A 21151-nucleotide genomic window follows, 5' to 3' on the forward strand; every position below is an offset into this window, starting at 1 on the left:
ACACAACGCAACAGAACACAATGGGAAGACAGAGAACAGATGAGAAGCTGTACGTACGCAGTAGTACAGCACAAATTCTATACGCCATCCCTACACGTGGGATACATAGAAATACGTGGAATACAAAAACAGGCCGATTACATAGAATGGCACGAAAGGGGCCATAGGTGAACATGTACAAACACTACAGTTCAGCTACTGGTAAAAATTATTGTTCCGTTCGCCTTGTTATTAGTTTTATATATGTTATTTGAATATTTCTGATTTTCAGGTACGCATATGTAACAAGACTGTAGATGACGATTACCGCACATTAAAACAATGGCCTCTGCACTACAGTTATCGCGATAATAATTGTTTAATGCAATACTTCCAATATTAATTTACCTTCTGAAGTAAGCAGCATATTACGAGTAAAACAACAAAGAAAATAATTTTGTTAAACTAGGATCTATAAATATTTGACGTGCACTAGGCATGTCTGATTCATGTAACGCGTGAACAATGTGGCCCGGTGTGCCGTGGTATGGAGGTTGGCGCCACCCATGAATGTGCATTTTTCGCTGTTTCCATGCGCCCATAATTTCTCGACAAGCTTGTACATCCATGCCGGATTTATTATTTAGCTAGCAGTCTGCAGTTAAGCAAGCTCGGTTACAACAGCTCGGCTTTTATGGTATGTACTGGTAATTTACGCATTTCTCACAAAAAATGGTTCTTGAATAATTAAATAACGATATTCGATTGCGAAGGCGCTTCAGTTAATGACAAACGACTTTTTTTATGATAAAGCAACAGGAATGCGAAGCGAATTGCAGTGAAAGCTGCTAAGAAAACACTTAGACCAGCGGGTTATAGCTTTCGTCGTTTTCCCAGTCCGACACGATGTACGTCGTTGCACGGGCGTCACGGCGGAAATGTATGGGTTCCTTCAGCTGTTCATGCAGAGTGCAATGCTGTCCATTCACAACACTGGCCGCCACGCATAAACCCGGCATTACATGGCACAACTGATGGCAGTTCTCCGCTGTCACTTTGCTTTGGGAAGACGCCGCGATTAAATCTTTAAGTTCCAGAGACTTCTGAACGGAGTTGTTTTCCAGAGCCTTACTTTCAAACGTTCGCATAACTCGACTGGTGCGCATAACAATGCCCGAGAATCGCCCCTTTGATTCAACTGCTTGGTAGGAACACCCGTTTCTGTTAACCTTGTAAATCACAGTGCATATGCCACGGGAGCCGATCGAATGGTCGATGTCCAGGTTAGCTAGAACTGCATGCTCTGTTTCCGTAACATGAAGGCATTCGTTCATCATGGCGTGAAAATCTGCAGCAGCCCGCCCAGTTTTCTTATACCGCAGTGTTATTTTTTTTCCAGTGCAGCTGATCTTCCAATCTGCCAGATAGACGGTTCTTCTGGTAGCTAAAAATATATCCATTGTAACGCAAAAATGCTGAAGTTACTAAGAAAAAAGACTGATGTGTTAAGTTGACAACTGTAGTGCACGATATTTTCATCGTCTGCAAGAATAAACGCTATACTGTATCGTAAGTATGGCTTCAATAAGTTGGTGCTTTATCCAGTTTTCCAACCAAAATAGTTAGATACTTGTGAAAATCTGTCTACGCTTCATACACAGTGAGTAAAGCCTTTACGTAAGTTTGTAAAAAATGAGAACTATATTTGTTTCAAAAAATACGAGTACTATTAGTTGATCACTTACTGTTTATGGAAATTGGATTCTCGTTCACGCAGCCGTAAAAATCTAACATTTTTTGCGCATCAAAAAATGTTAATCCGGACGGCTGCGGTCCAATATCCCAGTATGACGGAATGCCACTTCGCAGTTCCATTGTGTGATCTATTTCGTTTGCGGCATTATCCGTGAAGTTAGATGCCATTACGCTTACTAAATCGTAAGGATAGGCCATTGATGCGGTGTAATCGATAGTGTAGTACGTTGGAAGGTCTGGAACTATGACATAAACTTCCGTTGAAATACATTCTCAAATGCTTTTTACACCACCGTTACCTTGACATCTCAAACGATCCTCTTTTGTTACGATATACTGGTCTCGGTCCCGTCTGGTGTGCTCATGTTTTATATTAAATACCGAATGCAAAGTCTCGTGCAAAAAAAGCGTTTCAACTACGTAATCTTTGTGGTGAACGAACGAGCGAACATCAGCCTGGATAATATTTGGATTTCGGGGATTGAATTTATTCTCCCAGGAAGGCTTCGGCCAGGGCACGTATCCAATTTGCTCACTAAATCCATCTCTAAAACGTCATACAGAACTTACTGCAAAGCAAAGCAACTTATTTATTTAAAAGTCGCCATACTCGGGCACACACTGGCCAGGTTGTAACTGGCTATCCTTTATGATAATCTCCAAAATCGGATGCAAGTCTTTCGGTCCAGAAGGCCGTAAAAAATCTGGCCCTTTGCAACCTTCCATGATGCTGTTAATAGCCCGTATTGCTTTTTCCGCCAGCAGTCTGTATCGTGGACCATAATAGCTCTCGTCGTATTGAGAGTCTGCGGTAAAATAAACGGCCGCTGAAGTACTTACATATCCAGCATATCAGTTTGGATAAATGTCTTACTTATGTGGAATGGGATGTATCCCCGCTTAATCGGCCATTGATGCGGTTTGGCAGGTGGTTCTTCAGTAGTAGTTTTTGTAGGATTGTCGACTTCCATAAAAGGTGGATTCGGCGGTATAGGCACCGGTGGTGGGGCAGGTGGGTCAAACATTGCGCTGGATCGAAACGGATCTCCTTGTTCTGAATTACAAAAAAAAACACCTTCGATGATAAACCGCTGCTTGTCGGAGTACTGTTTCTCTACTGCTCTTTGGGTATTCGTACAGCTACTGGATTAGTACGCCTGTGAAAGCAGATTAATGCGACTCTAACGAGATTTCCTGAAGGAGTAGTTGAATGGCGGCAATATTACAGGCTAATACCGCGGTAGTCGGTACATACAACTATACAGAGTACAAGGCAGTTACTTAACTACGTACGTTCCTAAAAATGCTTTTGTAAGTACTAATAAATTATATTTATGAATTTATAAGTGCGGCAAACAAAAAGAAAAAGCGTGCGACCTTGACATTATGTGTATCCAAGAAAGCGGTACAGATATATACAGTTTATATCAAAGCCAGCGTATAATAAAATGCACATATCATTCGATTGCACTTATTCTGATGGACACTCGCAGTTTGACCGCATAAAAAATGTGCAGTTTGACCGCATAAAAAATGTGAAGATGGAGATGGAGAGAGAGCGGAACAACCAGCAATTGTTGGGATCCACAGTTGAATTTTGAAAAACACTTCTATTGTACCGTAAGGAATACTTCGTATGATACGCTCGAATCGGCAGAGAAAGGGTAGTCGTACAATGGATTTGCAGCTCTTCGGAAATTATACTCGTATATAAGTAGAGGCAGACAGGATATACTGTACAGCCAGTACATGAAAATTACATTAGGAAATAACAAGAAAGAATTTTAAAACCAGCACGGTGTTCTTTTCCGGAGCGATTTTTTATTTTAAGGGCAAATAATTTCGAACGGCAAACTTTTTAACGGTAACCTATATTCTTTATATAACGGTTTTTACAGCGATAAAGGCAAAAATGCAAAGTTGAAACTGAAAGGCAAATTGAAAAGACGGTGCTGGGAAAGTTGGCCGATCCTCATTATTATTATAATGTCTATTACGAGTATTAAATGATTATTATCCAACTACAGTATCCAAATCCTTCAAATGGAGATATTTTATCAGCTGAAACATTTTTGGCTATTAGGCGAAGAAATGCAACGCGAATGTTTTTCCGTAAAGCATACCGGTACAAGTGTTTCTGGCTTAATCTTGAAAAGCTTTAGTCGTGAGATATTTTTTAAAGTTGTTAATGAACAATTTATGTGCCATATAAAAACTGAAGGTAACATTTTTAAGCGATAATCTGTGCTTTTTATTTCGTACCACTTCCATCCAATGACCGGTTTTGCCTCGTGGGTGATGCTGGGTATGGTGACCCGTTGCTTCCTTGTTTTGCACGACAGAATCCGAATGTTGGATCGGTATATTGACAAACAGCATTCGGACAGCATGGTGGTATACTTGATACATTACGCGCGCATCCCTCGCCTTCCTGCTGACAACGTTCCACGCGCAACTAAATAAAAAAACCCAAATAACAATCAGTAAGGAATTTCATAATCTGTGCTGCTTTTTCTTTAGCAGAAGCACTGCTCTATATCTGTAATATAACTTTGCAGTCTGCAATTCATTTTTAGCATGCCAAAGCATACGTTTGTGAAATTTTTGGAAATGCTGGTATGTTAAACATTTATGCAGTACAAACTTTAATTTATCCACTGTAAATGCACGTCACACTACAAAAATTCCTCAGTTTTTCATAGAGAGTGGCTCATCGGTGCATCAGCTAAAGCTTTTGCTTTTTTCCATTCCCAACGCAGTATTTTCTATCAGTTGCAACGTTTCATTGCAAAACGATTCGTGTACAGATATACCTATGCGCACTTGCACCGCACTTATCGTAAGCGAAAATTTCGTGGCAAAGAAAGCAGTGAAGTAAAGGTAAAGTACAAAATTTCAGACGCGTTTAAGTAATGCGCAAAAAACCGCTTGTAATATACTCATAATTTCTTCAAACTCTGGTGCCAAAAGCAGCGCAAAGATACTGCAATATGACAATTATTTTGATCCAGAACCATTTGAACCAGCGCCACAGCATTCGTTACTAGTACTGGTAAAGCTACTGATATTTAAAAATTTTACAGTTTACTTAAAAAAATTTAGAAAGTAACACAATGCAAATGTCTCTGCAAAACTTTCTGTCACTTACCGCTGAAATCGGTCCTAGAAAAATGGCAGCAAAGGTCAACACAAATATCAGCTGCGTCGCCATAGAAAATGGAGTTATGGAGTGTTACCGCCCGCGACAAACTAGTAACTTGTTATATATAACGACTCGGCAATCATGTACGAAAGGGTTAAATCTACTTGTTGAAAACAACAGTTCGAAAACAGCGGATGTTTTACTCAACTTTTATACGCCTTGTACGAGCACTCGTGGCATGAAACTGGCACTGGACTATGCATGATTCCCGATAGTTTGGGGTGACCTTGATTGAAGGGTCTTTGAATAACCGGAAAGAACGTTCCGTATTAAGCGCCGAATTTGCTGTTATTATGAGTACTTTGGTCTGGTAAACGCTGGTGTTGCAAGCTGTCAGGGATTTTTGTAAGGCTTACTTTTGAATTTCGCCTTATAATATCTTGAAACACGAAATTGTTCCATGGAACATGCTGTTTACGTAAGCTTTCCCGGCAAATCGCTCAAGATCAGACTTGCTTATGCTGTACTCGTAAACAAACTGCACCCGGTATGGTAATCGTTGGTGGTTGTTTCAAGTTGGACCACAAAAGATAATGTTATTCTTTAAACTTATTCTTTTGAGCAAGGGTTGAATATATAAGAAAATAAACGTTGAACTGTCATTTACTGAAATAGTTTTGAAGGTACGATTATTTTGCCAAACTGCCAGTACCATGAAAACACTGCGTGCCAAATTTCTCGTAGAGAAATTTAATACGTCAGGACGGATGAACGGCAATTTTATGATTCAGTGTACTTTTACAAAAGCGCTTCCGACGTAAATTGCTGTTAGTAAATGCGTAAATAATGGATTTTGCACAAAGTGAAGTGAAAATGAACAAATTTATAAAGCGCTCTTATCAGCAAATTATGTAGCAAAACATTCTGTAATATTTTGTATTAAGATAAAACTGTTAGGCTCCATATGTCTACAAAGTTAATGATGGCACAAAACAAACAAATAGAAAACGAAACAAATAACATAAGCGGTCAGTTTACAACAAAAAATGTCCATATTAAAAAGGAACACACAACTTCTTGAAGCATACAAGCAGAACCTGAGGAAACCACGACTGCGCCGCATTTTGATATTATGTATAGGTAATTAAAATTTTGATGTAATTTAATTTTTTGATATCAATAAATTGAATTTAGTCGAAAGTCGAAAGCAGTCAGGATGCTGTCTGCTTCTGTGTCGACGTGCACATTTTGCCATCACTATGTTCTTCATCTGATTGCTTTGCTTTTCAGTTTATTACTGCACCATTAGTGAACCGTATTACTTTTATTCGGCCGCAACCAGTGCACAGATCATTGAATCTGCGTAGGTTTACACTTTACAGTTTACACCGAATTACATAATATTACAATGAGTTAAATTTCAAACATTGAAAAAACACTATACTGTATGGCGCCCTGTGTAGAACTAACTATACGGTAAAATAGCCTGTCTGTCAGCCGCCAGGTTAGTTTACATTTGGCACAGGCAGTAATTAAATATAAACAACCTATAATTATGGTTAGTACCGCAGGGATTTCCTGGGATTCACTAATACGACTGTTATAACGTATAAGTTTAACTTCATGAAATGCGTCGCTGCTTTTCATCCCGCTGGTTTGTCAAGGCAGCACTGTCTCAAAAATGAGTTTGACAATAGTGCTCAGTGACTGCCGCAGTTTGATGCATCGCTTTAAAAACCGCGTCTAAAAATGCAGCTATGGTTTTTCGGATGACGACTGCAAATACAAAGCGGCACTTGAAATGTAAAGCGTTCTTTACAGGAATTCTGCTGGTAGTGCCGCGCAAGTTTCTTGGTTTCATCCTAAAAATTCACGATTAAGCGTTTTTAAGGCTAGCAACTAGTGTTGCTTTACTTAGTAAAAGTAAATAGTAAACCTTACTTAGTAAGCCGTTTTCGCCTCTTACTAATTAAGTAAAAAGTAAGTAAGCAGTAAAACGGAAAAGAAAAATTAAAGTAAAAGTAAGAGCAGCCGAGGCTTGAGAAGTAAATAGTAAGTAAAAGTAAGAGGCGCGAAACGGGAATAGTTTAATTAGTAAATCAGTCTTTTTACTAAGCGTCCTCAAGTGACGGACATCAATAGAATTCTGCTGAACATGCTTTCTTCCATAGCAGTTACGTTTGGCAGAACAGGTTTTCTTCGGAATCGTTAAAATTTCGCTGCACCGCAGACGCTTTCAACCACTTAGGTGGGCGAGTTACGTGACTGCCAGGCATATTAGCCAGTGCCGCTTCACTGCAATACTTGCCTTGGCACCGGATACGGTGTAATGACTTCTGCTAATTTTTGTCAAATAAAGTACGTACTGTAATTTTACACACAGAACCAAATCGCTCCAGTGAAACAAATTTCTGAGCAAAAATTAAAATTACTCGGTGTGCACACAGCACACTGTCCCACAGTACAAACAGTTATTTTTGTTCTGGAAACGTGATATGCTTAAGAAACGAATATGGCAAAATTGAAAACTTTTGTTTCGTACTGCGATTTATCGCAAAACACGAATAGTAAATACTATTTTACTAGTAATTACTAAGTTAGTAAAAGTAAGTAAGGTTACGATAAAAAAAGTGAAAAGTAAGTAAAAGTAAAGAAGAAAGATTATGAAAAGTAAATAGTGAAGTAAATAGTAAAGTCAATGGCCAGACAAAAAGTAAAAAGTAAGTAAGGTTTTGGGGCAATAGTAAATACAACACTGCTAGCAACATTCTTGGTAGCAGTGCCGTTACCGCCACTACACCAAACTCTCATGTTTATTTTTTACGGCATTTGCATTTCATCCAGGATGTACATACATAAGTACTTAATGCAAATATGTACTAGCGTCACCGTTTCCAGTAAAACCACCTTTACGTTTGAATAAACAGTTTCTTATGGGGATACTGCCAGTATCATTTTCGCATTTAGTTAATGCGTAAACACAATCATAGTCACATATCCACAACAGACAACTGTACATGCACACAGTCAAATTTTCAAATTGCAGGTTTGCACTTAAACCTGCATTTCTGCCCTAAATCAAGTATCTGAATAACATTTTGAAACCGTTAAATAGTGTTAAAGCGTACCCGCGGTTTGCACTTATTGCCCCCACAGACTTCGGTTTGCCGCGCGTTTGAAGCGAGTGTCAAGCAATGTTTGACGCAAGTATGTGTAGAAACCGTAATTCAGTGAGTGTAACTCATGTCAAACAATGTATGTGGGGAATCGAAAACTGTGTGACAAACAGGCGTTTGTCACACAAAAAATCGGTGTTTGAAGGGGGAGGGGAAATCGTTCCTCTTCAAGCATGTTTGAAGGCCTCTGGCCAATGCGGGCGTGCTGACCACAGTGACGCAACCGAAGTCCAGTAGTGGACAAGCGATAGCATTGTCTATTTAGGAAGATTTTAAATTTATTTAGGAAGATTTTAAATTTTAAAATATTTTTAATTTAATTTTTTTAAATTCAGTTGACGATTATTTTCAATATTTTCCGGAAGTCGTTAGCTGTGCGGAAAAAATCAGATAATAATCATAAATCGGAAGACGTGCTCGTTTGAATTCAAAATTATCATTAAGGAAAAAATAAAAAGATGAATCTATTACGATTTTAAATTTTGATATAAATAATTCCATTTATGTGGAATTAAATTGATCGATTATTTTAATATTTCCGGATGTCATTAGCTGCGTGGAAAATGCGATATTAATCACGAAATGGAAAGATGTGCTCGTTGGGCAATTTTCGGTGGTGCCCGCAGATCTCGTTTGTGGTTTGAGCGATGGGTCATTTGCCGGTCATCTGGGCCAATCCATAAAAGAAGATTAATTTCCTTTTAACCGCTTCCTCAGCGCCCTGTTAATAGGAAACAAATTAACAATATTATAAATAATTCAGGGAAACGCCCACAGAAACATTAAAATATATAAAAGGATTATCTGGAACTAGAAATTAATAATTGTCATTATTAAAAAAAAATTTAAATGCACAATGTTAAAACTCCTTCTTTTTATATATACAAGTATATATTACGCGTATATATACATACAAGTATATTTTTATATATACAATTTTTTTTTACACAAATGATTTCTTTAGCATTTTAATTTTTTTAAATATTATTTTCAGTGGTGTATATTTTACTTAGATTACTGTAGCCGCCCGCACAAGTTAGACCACAGAGTCGGTACACGGGAAAAAACCGCAGCCAATATACCTACTCTAACCGGGCAAAATGCACGGTTAGATGACTACGTTCACAGACGTTTAATAATTTTCTAAATTCACAATTTCACTGAAGAGACGGTTTTTACTAGCATTGAAACTTAAAGGAAGCAAAAAAACTTGGAGCTCTGCTCATTTGGTTGGTAAACCTGGTTTGTTGTGGTTTTTGGGGTGCCCCTGGCAGGGCAGGGGTGAGTTAGCGTGCACCAAGTAGCCTTTGCACGTTGCAGTACTCTGTACGTGGAGATTCTTGCGAGATGGAAATAATAACTCCAGGAAATAAAGAAAAACGACAATGATGTGATTTTTAATTCGATCACTCAGTTTCCCAAGGAAAAATAATCACTGACAATCAAATGGTTGCTTGGTACGGCAGCCGTGCATTTTGCCCGGTTAGAGTAGGTATATTGGCTGCGGTTTTCTCCCGTGTACCGACTCTGTGGTCTAACTTGTGCGGGCGGCTACAGCAATATATCCAGTTCTTTGAAGCACAAAAAAATTTATTTTAAAAAAATTATAAAATATTAATAGTAGAATTAAAATGGAAACGCTGGTAAATGTCGAACACTTTTGCCATGCGCGTTTAACGGCGGTTTTCCAGCTGGCTGCATAAAACATTAATCCAATTTGTACGGGCACATTTTAGCGGCACTCCCTAATTTCTGCGTATTTTACAGTCCCCAAGGCGCTCTCCTCCGACCCTGCTCGCCCTCCTCCCCCAGCAATCGCAAACGGCAGCTGCACTTCCACGTCAGCACCCAGACGACGAGCGGCGCGGGTGTCGTCGTGGTGCCCACGGCCAGCACCAGCCATTCCCACTCGCATCCCCTCATCTCCATCCTCCCCACCTCGGTGACCCTCCAGTCCATTCCGCGCTCCCACAGCGGCCAGTACTACGCCCCGTCGGCCGCTATCCTCCTGCACCCGGATCCCCGACAGAACCCGCCCCCTTCTATCCTCATCCTCCCGGGATCGGCGCGCAGTCGCATCCGGGAACACCAGAGCGCGCTCAATAGCGCTAAGTCCACGGCGGAAGCCGACCAGGTAAATAGCGGCGCTTCCGGTGAACAGTGGTTTCTTAGGTTTCCTGGGTTTCTTAGATTTTTGAGGCGCCATTAAACGATGAATTTATAAAAAGGTCCTCGAGGACCTTCACTGACTCGCTGTATCTTAGGTTTCTTGGTTTTGTAAAATTTTTGAGGTTCCATGATTGACAAATTTATATAAAGGTCACCGATTACCATCACTGACTCGCCGTTTCTTAGATTTCCTGGGTTTCTTAGATTTTGTCGGGGTTAATTAAGAAATTTATGTAAAGGTCACCGAGTACCTTCTCTGATTCGCGGTTTCTTAGTTTTCTTGGTTTTCTTCGATTTTCAGTGTCATTAAATTTATGTAAAGGTCAAGAATGACGTCCGGGTACCAGCGGTTTCTTATGTTTACTGGATTTCTTAAATTTTTAGGAAAATATGTATAAATTGCTTGATTTATATAAAGATCAGCGATAACTTCCGGTGATCAGTGGTTTCCCAAGTTTTTACGTTTGCGAAGTCGTTGATGGTATGATGTATGTAAAGCTTACCGAGGACTTGGGGTGGCCAGTGTTTTCTTTTGTTAGTCAAGTTTCCTGTGTTACCGGTGTCGTTAACAAGCAAATTTTTGTAAAGGTCACCAAGGAGTCACCACCGCGCAGCGCGCGGAGTAACGGAAAAATGGCGGCGGCCGTAGCCAGTCCGGGATCGTCGACGCATACGCCGCAGCACCACTCAGCCGGCTATTACAGTCAAACGCTGTCGCATCAGACACACTTCCACTACAGCGACCGCGCGTCGTCACCCACGGTGCAAGTGACCACCGCCAACGGTGTCGGGCAGCACTTTACGTACGCCGCCGCGGCTCGTCCCGCAGACGGTCACCAGCGGCCAGAACGTGATCCAGATACGCACGGTCCAGAAACCCATTGAAGCGTACGTATACATCATCCCAGCAAAAACATAGTTATCATCGTTTATTAAGTAATTTATTTGGTTTATTCAAAGCAGTATATCGCGGTGTGTTATTACCGCACATATGCAATAAATTTCATTCAAAATTATAGTATCACAATTTATAAAAATTAGTATTTATATTATTTAATATTTATAATAATTACTGTATTATTTACTGTTTCTGGTATCGTTATTAAGAAAGTCGATTAATTTTATTTATCGGCGAACCGGAAGTAAACTTTTCCAGAAAAGTAGAATTGCCAAATTCAACCTACTGCGTCAAATAATATAAGCCGGTTTCCCAGACGAAGCCGATTACAAGTGCCTCTTGAGACTTACATAACTCCAGGGTCGCATTGCCAGTAAAGTGTTGCGCAACCGGAAATTTTTAAAATTCCACAATGATTTGCAGTTTGTTGGTGGACGACGACAATCCCTTCAAACCTGAAGGCAAACTGTACAAGGAGGCCGAAGACGAGATCCAGCAGTACATTCGCCCGCTGTCCGCCGCGCCTAGTCCCTTGCCCAACGAACCCGAACCCCATCTGGACCCCGTGGAGCTGGACAAGGAGTTCCCGCTCCTGGTCCACCACCACCACGCCCACCCGCACCACCACGACAACCAGCACGTCATCCAGCCTCAGACCAGCACCTCCGGCTCCAGCACCAAGGAGGACCGCTCCAAGTCCACCTCCTCGACCTCCTCGGCCGGTGCGCCGGGCCCGGAGGTCTCCGCCACGCCGGACAGTGACACCGGGAAGGAGAACGTGGCGCCGGTGGTCACGCCGCCGCCGACGGTGGTGCGGGACGTGGTGGACCAGCGCCCCACCGAGGGGAAGACCATCGTCCGGGACGTCGAACCCGCGCATCCCCGGGAGGTGGAACGGGAACGCGGGGAAGCCTCCAGCAACGGGAAGGGCTCGAAGAAGGACGCCAAGAAGGAGAAAAAGAAGAGAAAGCCGGTGGGGTGCGGCGGGGATAAGAGCTGCTCCATTATGTAGTGCCGGATACTTCCCATATATAAACATGCATCATTATCTAAACATGCAAATTGAAGTTCCTTTGATAGACGTTTTAGTTTGACAGCCATTTTAGATTTAATTATTCTTTACAATTTTTTGTTTTGTTATTTGCGTGCCGTGTGACAATAGTTTTTTGACATATAATTAGTGTGATGTGCGAAGATGTTAGTTTAACTGGCACCGGCTTTTTGTGGAGACATTGGACTAGTCAGTTGTTGATTGGGCGGGTTGTCGTACCGGCTTTCATGTTTTTAATTTTTATGCACGGCGGCTATGGTTTGCATATTCTATTGCACGGTTATTTTTTTTCTGTGGTAGAGTTCCTGTGTCTTCTGTTCAGTATCTAATCCGATGCAATGCGCGCTTTTGTACTTCCTACTTTTATTACCATGATATTATGTAGTTATGTATGTATTTCGGGACTAGCTGCAGTCACTGTGCCAAGTACCTCAACAAAACGATTTATTCAATGTTTATGACTCGAATTCTCTGTAATGCGCAAAAGTCACGGCTTTATATAAAAAAGTAATTCATAGTAATTCGTAGCTATTTTACTTAAATACATTTGCGTGAATAATTAACAAAATATGAATAAAATAAGTATAGTTAGCTAACAGACCGAAAAGCCGGTCTAGTTAAAAAGCAAAAAGTCTACAACACCCGGTGTTCCCAAGCGGTCACCCATCCAAGTACTAACCGGGCCCGACGTAGGTTATCTTCCGAGATCGAACGGGATCGGGAGTTTTCTACGTGGTATGGTCGTAGACGAATGCTTAGCTATTTCTAACGCCGGTTGTGATGCCGAATCAACCCGTCGCAGTTACTAGTAGCTATTTTACTTAAATACATTTGCGTGAATAATTAACAAAATATGAATTAAATAAGTATAGTTAGCTAACAGACCGAAAAGCCGGTCTAGTTAAAAAGCAAAAAGTCTACACCACCCGGTGTTCCCAAGCGGTCACCCATCCAAGTACTAACCGGGCCCGACGTACGTAGGTTATCTTGCGAAATCGAACGGGATCGGGAGTTTTCTACGTGGTTAGTGGTATGGTCGTAGACAAATGCTTAGGTATTTATAGCGCCGGTTGTGATGCCGAGTCTAATCAGCAGCATTTGAAAGTCATTCATTTTAATTTTGTTGCCTGTTGCTGTAATGGGTTCGTTTTTGAGTACTTCAGTAGAACTCCTAAAAGTCTGACATCAACATTATGTCAGGCAGCCCGACAAAGCCCGACAAATCCAAAGCCCGACAATCAGAAATGCCAGAAGGTGCCTTCCGAAAGCTACAAAAAACGTGGGACTTACCGCTCTGTAATGTGTCAGTTTCGGTTTTATTGGACTTATTTCGCGACGACGACATTAACACAGCCCGCCTTCTTGCACAGTCCAGACCGGAAGCCGGCATTTGGTTGAACGCACTTCCCTCAGCGCACATCGGCAATCTACTCGACGACGAAACGATAAAAATTTCAATTGGCCTACGTCTTGGAGCCGATATCTGTGAGCCGCATAACTGCACCAAATGCCACAAACGCGTTGACAAGTTGGGACACCACGGGTTATCATGCAGCTACTCAGCCGGTAGACATGCGCGCCACGGAGGACTAAACAGTATTATATGCCGCGCTTGTGGGTCAGCTGGTGTTCCGGCTAAGCTTGAGCCACGCGGCACATCCTCTATAACAGATCAACGCCCAGACGGTTGTACAACTTTTGCCTGGAAAAGAGGGATGCGCCTGGCCTGGGATGTGACTTGCGTCGACACAATGGCCCTTTCCCATCTTCAGTCCACGTCGGTCACGGCAGGTGCTGCTGCAGTACAAGCAGAAGAAAAGAAGTCCCGACTGTATGCTTATCTGCAAGGGCGCTATATTTTTTCTCCGATCGTCTTTGAGACGATGGGCCCCTGGGGCCCGTCGGCTATTGCCATTGTGAAAGAGTTGGGCAAAAGACTGCAGCAGCATACGGGAGAGAGTCGATCACATGAATTTCTGCGTCAACGGCTATCGCTGGAAATTCAGCGCGGAAATGCAGCATCTATCCTTGGCACGATGGACGGAGTGGATAGTTTAAATGAAGTTTTGCTGTTGTGAATAATGTACTCTGTTTATTTTTCTTCCACCTGATTTGTGCATTGATTATTAATAAAGACTAGTACTGTCAGGCAGTGTTGCTTTCATACTCACACTTCCATTCACATTAATATAATATTGCAGATTTCTTGGAATTTATTTTGGTAATTTACCATAATAAAACCAATGCACGCTGAATGGTACGAACCACCGAGGAATAGTCAAAAATTCTGCAATATGCAGCAACTGTACACTGATACATTTCCGTATCGCGAAAACTTCTAACCCTAAGGTCCAGAACAGCATTGACGTGCAAGTATTACTGAATTAAAGCAAAATGAATTAACCCGCATAATCACACCGAATGCTATTTATCTGTACATCACACATTAGCGTTGCTGGTGTCCCATACAACTACGTCATAACCACGCTGATGTTTTCGTCGGGTGATGCTGCTTCTTCGTCGTACGGACGCTCCCCACGATCCATATGCGGCATCACGGCGTCCATTGCGTGACCGATGGTCTCCCGGATAGACTGGATGGGATGATCCCAGAAGCTCTCCTCCGATGTTATTGAGGCGCGGCGTAAATCGTCCCGCTCGTTGATATTAACTCGTGCATCCCGGTCCATTGTGATTCTACGTTAAACCATCTTATAAGCAACGAATAAAAGTATAATTATTACGCCTCGTTTAATATTACGTATATAGCTAGATTTTTGTGTATATTACGGCATTCAGTTCTCAAACTGTCTTATACATTTAGATACTTACGATTTCTTTTCAACCGATATTCCAAGGTAATAAGAACTGTTCCAAGTTCGAATAAAGGCTATTTGCAAGTTGAGACTGTAGCTTATTGCACTGTAGTTAAAGTTAAACAAATTTCAAACGTTTGTGAAATGAGACTAGTTACGGAGAACGCACTGCCAAAGAATATTATTCCCGGAGTCAGCAACGCACAAACGAGTATGCGTCTTGTGATGCACCAAAACATTCTGGAAAGTTCCCCCGCGGCGCAGTACCGACCGAAAACGTCATTCTGGTCGTAATTTGCCGGCTGCCGCGGTGCAATATATGCAATCGATACCTATTACTTCAGCTGGTTCCAGGAAGAGAGTTTCGCGCAAACGCGGTAAGTACGCGTACGGTGTTTACATTGATTTGTAAATTTAGCCGCTCATATGATTTCAATGTCACGTCAAGAACGCCACCTGTGTAGATAAGCAATAAAGTGCAGCCAGCGGATAGCGGTGTCTAGCTCTGATGCAGTCGTGTGGTTATGATAATGTGAAGCAATGCTATATACGCCGTCGGTGCATGTGCCCGATAATTGTTTTACTTAAACTAAAACGTTCATAATTTCGTCGGGAATTCGTTATATTAGCAAGATCGCCTGTGTTACACTATACAGCATCAGATATTAAGAATATCTTAATAAAAATACAGCATTCTGCAAATACATCTCTAAAGTGCAACGAAGTGCGAAGAGTACCGATTATTTTGATACAAGTACTAATGCATTTAAGCAAAAAAGCAACAACTTTAACAAAATTTTTAAAAAACATAATACTGATAATTATTATTCACCAGTGCACATACGAATATTAAATTTGATCAGACCGCATGATTGTGCAACTTGTGCGCCACTCATGATGTGCCATATCAAAAACAAACTCACGGTACCGTTGCAAAATCCAGCGGCATTATTTATCAAGAAGCGGAAAAAGTGGTGTTGGTACCGGCTTGGTTGGGTATCCCAACCGGCGTTATAAATATCTAAGCATTCGTCTACGACCATACCACGTAGAAAACTCCCGATCCCGTTCGATCTCGGAAGATAACCTACGTCGGGCCCGGTTAGTACTTGGATGGGTGACCGCTTGGGAACACCGGGTGTTGTAGACTTTTTGCCTTTTACATAGACGGCTTTTTGGTTTAATAGCAAACTATATTTATTTTATTTATATTTTGTTAATTATTCACACAAATGTGTTTAATTAAAATGGCTTTTTATTAATTGTGCCGGGCTGATTCGGCATCAGAACCGGCATTACAAATATCTATGCATTTGTCTAGGACCATACCACGTAGAAAACTCCCGATCCCGTTCGATCTCGGAAGATAACCTACGTCGGGCCCGGTTAGTACTTGGATGGGTGACCGCTTGGGAACACCGGGTGTTGTAGACTTTTTGCCTTTTAAATAGACGGCTTTTTGGTTTAATAGCAAACTATATTTATTTTATTTATATTTTGTTAATTATTCACCCAAACGTATTTAATTAAAATGGCTTTTTATTAATTGTGCCGGGTTGATTCGGCATCAGAAGCGGCGTTACAAATATCTATGCATTTGTCTAGGACCATACCACGTAGAAAACTCCCGATCCCGTTCGATCTCGGAAGATAACCTACGTCGGGCCCGGTTAGTACTTGGATGGGTGACCGCTTGGGAACACCGGGTGTTGTAGACTTTTTGCCTTTTAAATAGACGGCTTTTTGGTTTAATAGCAAACTATATTTATTTTATTTATATTTTGTTAATTATTCACCCAAACGTATTTAATTAAAATGGCTTTTTATTAATTGTGCCGGGTTGATTCGGCATCAGAAGCGGCGTTACAAATATCTATGCATTTGTCTAGGACCATACCACGTAGAAAATTCCCGATCCCGTTCGATCTCGGAAGATAACCTACTTCGGGCCCGATTAGTACTTGGATGGGTGACCGCTTGGGAACACCGGGTGTTGCAGACTTGTTGCCTTTTTAACTACTCAGTAGAGTTCTTTGCTCTCAGGTAGATGCGGAATTTTACTCATAATTGTTTTGCGGAAGTTGTAGGTTCGAAACTCAGAAATCTTGCCAACTGTGAAGTGGAAAATTAGTCATTTAACCCAAAGTGATCGTGTCGTTCATTAACGCTGCAACCGCAAATATACTGAACCAGGATGTTTGACGTTGGCGCATGATGCTGCTCATCATTCAATATTAAATCGATCTGCCGCAAACCGATTATTACAACTAAGTACAGACTATATAATACTTGTGCAGAAACAGACAAAAGCTTTTTTTCACCGTCGGATCGACCAAACGCAAATTGCACATCGGTGAGCTAGACGCTGACCCAAGCAGCAAAATTTTATTCCCCTGTGCAGAAATGAAGAATCTTACTAGTACTAACCCCAGTAACCGGAGATTCTGGCTTGTGTCCGCCGTGACCGTAATACTGTCAATCATTCCGGTTACCGCTTGGCCGCCGTTTCTTACCGGTTTAGATTTTCTGCCACTGGGATCTGTAGTGTACTACTCGGCTTCCGACTCCAAACACTGCAACAATCTGGTGTTCGGAACTTGCAGCACCAAATGGGATTATTGCTCATGTAACCAGCCTGCCGTCAACTTCACCGTTGTACCGTCCGATGTCACGCACTTGCACTTCGGAGATTTTTATATCGACCGGACTGTACGCCCAATAAAATGCGCACCGAGCTGTGTACGGGAGACATTCGCTTTGCCGTATTACCAGAACCTAACCGCGCTTGAACTGCACGATTTCTGGATTCCCCACGACCGGCCGTTCCCGGTTGGCCGCTTCCTCAGTAATTTTAAACCGACATTGAAACAACTCACTCTCCATACTGTCCATCTACCGGCCATTACAAAAGAGACCTTTGCCGGTTTTTTTGCCTTGGACTATCTAAGACTTACGAATAATCGTATATTGACGATTACAGTGGACGCTTTTACGTCCCTGCGCGCTCCCAGTAGAATATCAGGGATCTTAAACCCATCACGGCTCAATACCATCAAATTTGAGGGCAATGAGTTTACAACGCTGGATTGGACGATATTTGAACCGTTGGCTGGCAGCCTTAAAGTAAGCATACAAAACCGGTGCACTAAACGGTTTGCCTCGATTAGCGTAGTATAAACCGTAATCAACTACGGTTTTTACCAATAACTTCTAGGCTACTTACTGTAGAATCCGTCCTTTCCGGCAAATAAATTTAAAAATCACGATAACATCCGATCAGCGTTATACAAACCGTAAAGGTGATTCACGGTTTTTGCAATAATTCCCTGGTTTCTGATAGCCTGTTCTTCCAGCCATCATATTGGAACCTTACACAGATAAACTTTGTTAAATACTTTTGCAGTCAATTTCACTAACCCGGAACAACATTCACCGCATCTACTTCAGCCATTTCTTCACCATGCCAGCCGTTGAACACGTGTATTTATGGGGAAACCACCTGACCGGCATCGACAACCAGCTCTTGTACAGCCTTGCTCTGCAGGATCTTCGCCCGTTTTTGGATATTCAGTGGAATCCGCTGTGTCCAGCGGATATCCTGTGCCGCTGTCCGTCCATGGACAATCTATGGGAGTGGTACCTCAAGATACCCCGTTATTACACTGCACTACGGCCGGGGCTGGCCGACTGTCGTGATTCAACTGACTATTTCACGTGTGGGAACTACAGTAGTGGTGTACCGCAGCCAGACGTGAGCGGATTAGTGAATACGATGGCGCCAATGACCGGGAAAACCTATGAAGGTTGTGGAGTTCCGGGTTTTGCTAAGAAGGCACGCGATGAGCAACGGGCCGCTAAAAATCCCATCAATCGCTTCTTTCCGCCTTCGCTTCGGGAATATTTTTTAAAAATTACCGCGGCTTTGATGAAACCATCGTAATTTCACCGAACACAGATATGCTATTGGTGACGCAACGCTGGACTGTCACTTTCTACTTGAGCCAGCAACATCGTGCGTACGACTAACAACCCCAGTTTCCAGATACTGTTGTACTTTTGCTGCTTTTTGCTGTAGCTTGTGCTAAAATAGTTTTTATTAACAAGCAGCGATGTCAATAAGATACGAGCATACGTGTTTACCATGCTATAATCCGTAATTAATTATGAACGTCGGCCAACACTGAAGATGCTTTATTGCATCAACTCACAATCACATAAACAACTCACGTACCAGCGGCAGAGAAGAGACTGGTGGAATTCGCGCTAAATACTTACTGTCGTAACGTTACAGTATCGAAGTTCAAGGTGGCTACAGTGTGGCTTGTGATTTAGGAACGGTTGATCGAGCAGCAGCTCCAACTTGATGGATTATTTTCTCTCTTTGGTAGTCGTACATATACTGTATCTGAATTTAAAAGTGCCCGTTTGCCCCTCGTCAGAAATATCACATAGTTTAATGATCACTTTTGAATTAACCTTAGATATTACAGATTACCTCCTTTTTTATATAAAACTTACGAATATGAAACATTTAGATATGGATATCAGATACCATTTTGTATTTATTTCGGTATATTTCACATAACTAGTTTTGCACAAAAAAGCCAACATCCGAGACATACTTTCTCATGAAAACACCAACATAATTAAGTAAAAAGACCGATTTGATAATGCGCCAGAAGCATAAACGGAAAACTGACAAGAGCGATAGAAATTGCAAAAGAGCCAGCATGGAAGCATTAGCGACTACTAATTGCATAACAAGTCAATTATCGCCACGATGGCACGGACAATCATGGATGTCGCATGGTCAATCATGGATCCACGCACTTCCCGGTGAATTCGCGTCTGGCAAAGGACCTGGAGAGCAACACTTCATCTGCCCTGCAAAACATTCAAATTTTAAACCATCAGCATGGTTAACTTACTTACAATAAGATATTTTCAGATGCACAACAATTGCAGTCAAGGTTTACTTGAGCGCAACAGATGCTGCATTCCTGATCTACTGCATTCAAGTACGGTTATTCGTTACAGAAAAGCGCTGCGTGTTAGGACTTTTAATACACCAGCAACAAAATTGCTGTGCATGTCGACATGTAGTTTTCAAACGAAAAATCTTAAATTAAGAATTATTGTTTTTGTTAACGGGGCATTCGGTCAGTAAAATAAATCGAATGGAAAAATGGACACTTTGCCATAAATATTCTGTATTGTTTTTATGAGCCAACTGCAATGGTCAGGACAGTGCAGCAACAACGCATTAATTCATTATTTTTTACTTTTAAAAAATTTATTATTTGAAAGAAAATCAGAAAAATGGCAAAAACAAGTTATGGACACTTCATATACGCACCACCAATTACGCACTGACTGCCACTTTTGAAATAGGCATGTCGACATGCAAATAAGCGATAAGAAAGACATATGCATGTCGACATGCAAATATTAAGCGAAAAAAAGACTTAAATCAACTCAAATTTTAATACGTTGAACTTGTCCCTGCTGCACTTTAAAATACCTAAAGAAACCTTCTTTAGTAAAAAATCTAGTTTCTGCTCGCTTCTTATGTTTAAGGTAACAAAAAGGTCTAATATTCCCCTTAAACTAAAATTTTTTTTATCGTTTTGTAGCTGAAAATAGCGCTCTACTACACAATTGGATTACCTGTTGCTTTACTGCATGTCCTCATGCACTTTGTCCATCTAAGCAGAGCCTCCTAAGGATCTGGAAATAAAAGCGCACACAATAATTGGGTTTAAATTGGAAACTAATCGATAAGCTCTTACCCTAGAATGAATCCAAAATTGCTGTGGGTCCTCGCATCATTGCAGACTGTGTCGAATGTTGCTCTTCTTCCATAAGCATGTCGTGTGTGACAGTGCCACGCAAATTTATCAACACTAGCAGTGCTTTTCTTAAATATTTTGAAATAAAATTTGGCTGTCGACAGCCATAAAACAAAAAACGTCAATGATTCAAACAAAATACCAGAAACCATTTCAAAAGCACAGTTACAAAAAAGTCGAAAATTGCCTTTACCAAAACTGGCTGTCAAAATCAGCTTGGGTGCAACGGCGCTGAACGTGAACTTGCGGTGAGCACTGAAACTGCCATACAGCCAATCAGAAGCAGCATGAAAGTAGCCTACAGTGAGCGTAGTCG

The 21151-nt window shown here is 41.4% G+C and overlaps 2 protein-coding genes, 2 long non-coding RNA genes, 4 other non-coding genes and 2 pseudogenes across 8 annotated transcripts; 5 read left to right on the forward strand and 5 right to left on the reverse strand.

The window, feature by feature from the left end:
• Window positions 1-614: 614 nt before the first annotated feature.
• LOC129583122 (uncharacterized) lies at window positions 615-5040 on the reverse strand. The gene is made up of 7 exons (XM_055474836.1): window positions 4883-5040; window positions 3997-4189; window positions 2609-2788; window positions 2345-2540; window positions 2034-2281; window positions 1725-1976; window positions 615-1423 (listed from the first exon to the last, which is right to left on the reverse strand). The coding sequence occupies exons 1-7, from the start codon at window positions 4943-4945 to the stop codon at window positions 840-842; spliced, it is 1716 nt and encodes a 571-aa protein (XP_055330811.1). The 5' UTR covers window positions 4946-5040; the 3' UTR covers window positions 615-839.
• A 7760-nt stretch (window positions 5041-12800) lies between these two features.
• On the reverse strand, window positions 12801-12919 carry LOC129583155 (5S ribosomal RNA). Its single transcript, XR_008689740.1, has one exon. It is a non-coding gene; the product is annotated as a 5S ribosomal RNA (ribosomal RNA).
• Window positions 12920-13084: 165 nt separating this feature from the next.
• On the reverse strand, window positions 13085-13214 carry LOC129583184 (5S ribosomal RNA; annotated as a pseudogene).
• Window positions 13215-14365: 1151 nt separating this feature from the next.
• Window positions 14366-15290, reverse strand: LOC129583127 (uncharacterized). The gene is made up of 2 exons (XR_008689727.1): window positions 15003-15290; window positions 14366-14867 (listed from the first exon to the last, which is right to left on the reverse strand). It is a non-coding gene; the product is annotated as an uncharacterized LOC129583127 (long non-coding RNA).
• A 727-nt stretch (window positions 15291-16017) lies between these two features.
• On the forward strand, window positions 16018-16136 carry LOC129583156 (5S ribosomal RNA). Its single transcript, XR_008689741.1, has one exon. It is a non-coding gene; the product is annotated as a 5S ribosomal RNA (ribosomal RNA).
• A 165-nt stretch (window positions 16137-16301) lies between these two features.
• On the forward strand, window positions 16302-16420 carry LOC129583171 (5S ribosomal RNA). The gene has a single exon (XR_008689755.1). It is a non-coding gene; the product is annotated as a 5S ribosomal RNA (ribosomal RNA).
• A 165-nt stretch (window positions 16421-16585) lies between these two features.
• Window positions 16586-16704, forward strand: LOC129583172 (5S ribosomal RNA). Its single transcript, XR_008689756.1, has one exon. It is a non-coding gene; the product is annotated as a 5S ribosomal RNA (ribosomal RNA).
• Window positions 16705-16869: 165 nt separating this feature from the next.
• LOC129583179 (5S ribosomal RNA) lies at window positions 16870-16988 on the forward strand (annotated as a pseudogene).
• A 331-nt stretch (window positions 16989-17319) lies between these two features.
• LOC129583123 (uncharacterized) lies at window positions 17320-19125 on the forward strand. The gene is made up of 2 exons (XM_055474837.1): window positions 17320-18109; window positions 18390-19125. The coding sequence occupies exons 1-2, from the start codon at window positions 17390-17392 to the stop codon at window positions 18924-18926; spliced, it is 1257 nt and encodes a 418-aa protein (XP_055330812.1). The 5' UTR covers window positions 17320-17389; the 3' UTR covers window positions 18927-19125.
• A 446-nt stretch (window positions 19126-19571) lies between these two features.
• On the reverse strand, window positions 19572-21005 carry LOC129583128 (uncharacterized). The gene is made up of 3 exons (XR_008689728.1): window positions 20776-21005; window positions 20654-20713; window positions 19572-19870 (listed from the first exon to the last, which is right to left on the reverse strand). It is a non-coding gene; the product is annotated as an uncharacterized LOC129583128 (long non-coding RNA).
• Between the last annotated feature and the right edge of the window lie 146 nt (window positions 21006-21151).

The sequence above is a fragment of the Paramacrobiotus metropolitanus genome, unplaced genomic scaffold, assembly GCF_019649055.1.
Source record: "Paramacrobiotus metropolitanus isolate TYO unplaced genomic scaffold, Prichtersi_v1.0 Parri_scaffold0000009, whole genome shotgun sequence".
In the NCBI taxonomy this organism is placed as follows: Eukaryota; Metazoa; Tardigrada; class Eutardigrada; order Parachela; family Macrobiotidae; genus Paramacrobiotus; species Paramacrobiotus metropolitanus.